Genomic DNA, 4,727 nt, shown 5'->3' with positions numbered 1-4,727 from the left:
CGAAGAGGGAGTTCCGCTTCTATAAGTGTAGAATTCTGTGCCTGGGCCACAAGTGGACCACTACAAGTCTCCGCGGCTCCCTCAAGAGGCCTCTTCAGGCCTGTCAAGGAAAGACGGGGTAGCGATCTGGGAACACGACTGTAACATATGCCCGGCCGGGCCCAGCCCCTTGGGCGGGTTCTGACTGCTGCCCCGGAGGTAGAGCGTGGCCTTCGTCAGGCCATGGGTAGAGGCAGGATGGGAAGGGTCTAGCTGAAGTCTGGTTTTGATTTGCTTTGTTTTGCTTTAGTAAGGGTGTTTTTCTTTGTTTTAGTAAGGGTGTTACGGCACTTGCAACACAATAAGGTCAAATAACGATGATCGAGCGCGAGATGTGCCTTTATCCACTTTTCACAGCTTCGAGAAAAACGAGTTTTAAATGTTGACAATATTGAAACTTCTATGCTATATCAAAGAGAAAAGAAACGTTAATCAATATCTCGATACCAAATTGAACTCTCTCTCTCTCTCTCTCTCTCTCTCTCTCTCTCTCTCTCTCTCTCTCTCTCCCTCCCCCCCTCTCATTGTCTCTCTCTATCTCTCTCTTTCTCCTCCAACTCCCTGTCTCGGCAGTAGTACTAATATAAATATATCCTTGATCAGAAAAGTAAAAGTATGCCCTAACAAATAGATGTGGTTTTTTTCTGGGTTTTGTGGGTGGTTGGCGGGTGCTCTTGTGTGGTTTGCTTCTTCTTTCCTATCAAACATCTATTGTCTTTATCTCCCCTCCTTCTTGTTTATGTTTGTTACTCTCTTGTAACACCTCTAATCTTCGGCACTTATATGACCTTATTGTGTTGCAAGTGCCGTAAAACTCTTACTAAAGCTAAAAATGTCTGGGTTTTCTTTTTAGATATTATCAGGGAACAGAGTCTCTAATATATCTGGGTTAGTCTTTCCTTGTTAGAGGATCATACTACCAAAAAATGAAGGAACGCTGATAAGATTTGAGTGAATTAGACGTACATGTATCAAGAAGATTTGGTATTTCATCAATTAGAGTTCTGTATTAATGCAACTTTCTTCAGAGATCCATGGATGTCGGGTCTGAAGTCTGCAAGGTGAAGGTCAAAAAGCGCAGCGATATTGATCTGAAAGACTACTTCCACTAGATATTCATATTATACCGATGGCTATACTGACGATTGTGGGAGAAAGGGCCGAGTCTCATTTTGGTGATTTGGTATATCTTTGTTTTTAATGTTTGGAATCTTATATATATGTGAGGCATCGTGGTGAAACTAGTCAAAATAATGCAATCGATGGTATCTGCATTTTTCCTCCAGTCTGACAATTTTTTTTCTAGTTCTTGTTTTTTGGCTCAACACCTTTTATGTCCATGTAAAAACTTATTTGTGTGTGGATTTTACTGAAAAACATTGATTAAAAGCACAAAACATGTGAATTTTCAGTTTTCCAAGGAAGCTTAAGAGCTTTGGAAATCACCAAATTTTGGCGGCCATTTTCTTGCTAATTTTACCCAACCTCCTTCAATTGCAAGTATCTCGACTTCTATTCAAGATAGGTGTGTATTTTTTTCCACCAAAAGATGGTCAAATGAACAAGCTTTGAGAGATACCAATAACTCCAGATGACCAAAAATTGACGAGCGCCTGATTCTGCCGCGTTGTGACACGTACGTCTTAAGTCTTCTCACTAAGTCGTAAGCCTTCACCCTGCGTCATCGTGACGAGTTTATTTGGAAGTATTATATATATATCTATCTATATATATATAATATATATATGTGTGTGCGTGTGTCAGCATTTTCTGCATAAAGAGAAAAGATTTAAGTTACAAGCTTCAATTACTCACCAAGATATTAAGAAAGGAAAGATTTGGTATGGGAGGGTACAGCTGTAGTGCAGGTAAGTATTATGAGGAGAACAAGCCGAGACAATAATGTAGTGCCTTGTTAGATTTTCAGAAATATGTCAGATTTTCTTGGATTGAGAGAAATCTTAGTTTGAACGTTTGTAATATTGTGCCTGAAAGAAAGATGTAAAATTTACTCTGATTTAGAGAAATCTTGGTTTTAACTTTTGGAATCTTTTATCATGAAGAAAGATGTAACATTTTCTCTGATTTTTGAGAAATCATTAGTTTTTAGAATTTGGAACCTCATATTCTCATACCTTAGAGAAAGATGTAAGCTTTTCTCGCTCGGATTTAGATATATCTGGTTTACATGCTGGAATCTTGTAACGCTAAGAAGGATGTGCTATTTTCTTTTGGAATGTTATATCTTAATGCAAAGCTGTAAAATTTTCTCTGATTTTGATTAATCTTTGTTGTAAAATTTGGAATCTTATATAGATATATCTTAAAGAAAGATGTAACATGTTCTTTGATTTAGAGAAATCGTTGTTTGATTGTTTGGAATCTTATATTTTAAAGAAAGTTGTAAAATTTTCTCTGATTTTGAGAAATCTTAGTTTTAATAAAGCTTGGAATTTTATACGGTATTTTATAGAACAATGTAAAGTTTTCTCTCTTAATTTTTACATGGACCCTGTTATTTTCTCCCTTTCAAATGTTCTGTTGTGTTCAACTGTAACGGTGAAGTCATGATGCCCCAGTGGGGTAAGGCTCAAAACACAGTGGAGTCCACTTAAACCAAACATGGTTGATCAGAAAACAGGGGCTAACTGACAGAAAATTGAATCTCCAATTTTTTTTCTTTTGCTTTTTGAGCAAGTTCTCTAAACTGAAAGCCCGGATGGACAGAAGATAACTGGGATAGACAGAAGAAAATCCGGCGATCCTGCAGATTTCACTTTAAGCGGACTCCACTGTGCTACAAAATGTAACTTTGCTGTTTTTTTCCCCTGGAGCCTAAAGTATATATATGTTACTGAGCTCCAAATCTCTTGTCTCCTCTTTGAGTACTGGTTGCCCTTACTAATGCATGTTTATAGTACAGACATATGGATACATATCGTCGCTGTCACAAGAAATCCACTCAAGTCTGTTCGGGCACTTTTTACACCAGAGACAACAAACTTAGTTTTTGTTTTGTTTTTCCTTTCAGGAATCATGAAAAGCAAGACAATTGTAAGCCTTGACCATAGCATTAAACTGAATTTGGGTTATGTTGAAAGCTGCTTCTTTGCTAGAGCTTTGGGAGGGTGTGAAAATAGAACATTCTAAAAATTTGGACTTTAGTGGATTGCTTTCGACAGCGACCATACATGGTTGTATTTATCCTCTTTAAAAAAATTGTAGTTGTAATGTAGTGCTACATTATTGTTTTTCCATTGGGTGACATGTGACTGCATGTTTGTTTCGCCATAGTGATATTGGCTGCTTAGCCCATGGGCAGATTTGTACGTTTTTAGAGAGAAATGCGCTTTAGGCGTTTCGAACTTTCCTGATGTACGTTGACTCTAAGTATACATCGAAGGCTATGGATCCCTCGTTTTTTAGGCAATTCCTGCATCACAAACTTCTATAAAACTCAACTCCCTTTTAATCTATCTATGTAAAATAAACGTTCGAGGGATCCGTAGTTCCAGGGATATCTTACAAAGATAAAGAAGAAGAAAAAACCCCCCGGGACAACAGACACAGTTCGACGGATGTGTGTTTTCGAGTCTTCTATCTTAGACCTATCTGTGTTAGACCTATCCTGCGTGAGGATCCAGTAAGGAATATGTAGAAAAGAGAAGCGGGTATTTATGGTAAATGAGGAAAACAAAAGAAAATGAAGGACACAGCGTCTAGTACTCAGTAGACGGGGCCCCACTCCTATGGGTTGATGTATTCATGTTTCGATGTTTCATCATGTTATTGTCAGTGTCATGTCCCTTCTGAAGAAAGAGGAAAGAGAGAGGGGGGGGGGGGGTAAACTTTATGTAAGTGGCTGGGGGACATGTCTGGATTTTTTGTACACATGTAATATATTTCAAGGTGTGCTGACAAAATGAGTTACTTTCTCAGATTTTTGTTAGCCCTTTGCACATAAATAGATACATTGATTAAGTCTGTAGGCAGAGTTTGTACACTTTGTGAAGATCAAATAATAATAATAGTAATAATAATAATAATAATAATAATAATAATAGTAGTAGTAATAATAATAATAATAATAATAATAATAATGATATTAATAATAATAATAATAATAATAATAAATAATAATAATAATAATAATGATATTAATTAAAAAAACCAACAACTTACAAAGTAATAATAATAACAATAATCATTATTACTATCACTATCATTATTAAATAATAAAAGGCATGTAAAGCTTGAAGAAAATGGCATCAGTTCAAAATGTACAAAATTTGACCAATATATCGATTTTCGGCCGAAATCTCCATTTTCTTATTGCGAGGGGTAGGTCATATTGTCAGCATACCTCGTTGCATTCACCGGGCTCAATGTTTTCTTTCACGATTGCGATTTCTTCATGTCTTCCTGTATGCCTTGTTCTAGGGGATTTATGTACATCAAAGATTTTATAGATGTTTGTTTCTTTAGACAAGACATTTTTTTGCTTTCAATAAATTTCACATGCACTCGATGAATTTGGTGTCTGCTCTGTTTCTACCGTGCAGGTCTCAATATGTGGGTGGTTGGTGGGTGCACTTTTGTGGTCTGCTCCTTGTTTTACTATCAAACATCTATCCTCCTTGTCTTATCCGAAGTTATCCTCTTCTTTTCTATGTATGATACTCTCTATT

General features: G+C 36.7%; 1 protein-coding gene across 1 annotated transcript in view; it reads left to right on the top strand.

Moving 5' to 3' along the window:
- Positions 1-1,307, top strand: part of LOC106011554 — a gene marked incomplete in the record, with an annotated part of 9,060 nt that extends 7,753 nt beyond the window's left edge. The window contains 1 exon segment of the mRNA XM_013081639.2: positions 1,068-1,307. Within this exon segment, the coding sequence (XP_012937093.1) occupies positions 1,068-1,151 (84 nt within the window).
- Between the last annotated feature and the right edge of the window lie 3,420 nt (positions 1,308-4,727).

Source organism: Aplysia californica, unplaced genomic scaffold (assembly GCF_000002075.1).
Source record: "Aplysia californica isolate F4 #8 unplaced genomic scaffold, AplCal3.0 scaffold00139, whole genome shotgun sequence".
NCBI lineage: Eukaryota > Metazoa > Mollusca > Gastropoda > Aplysiida > Aplysiidae > Aplysia > Aplysia californica.
The sequence above is the reverse complement of the archived record's forward strand: the minus strand, read 5'-3'. Positions and strand labels throughout refer to the sequence as shown.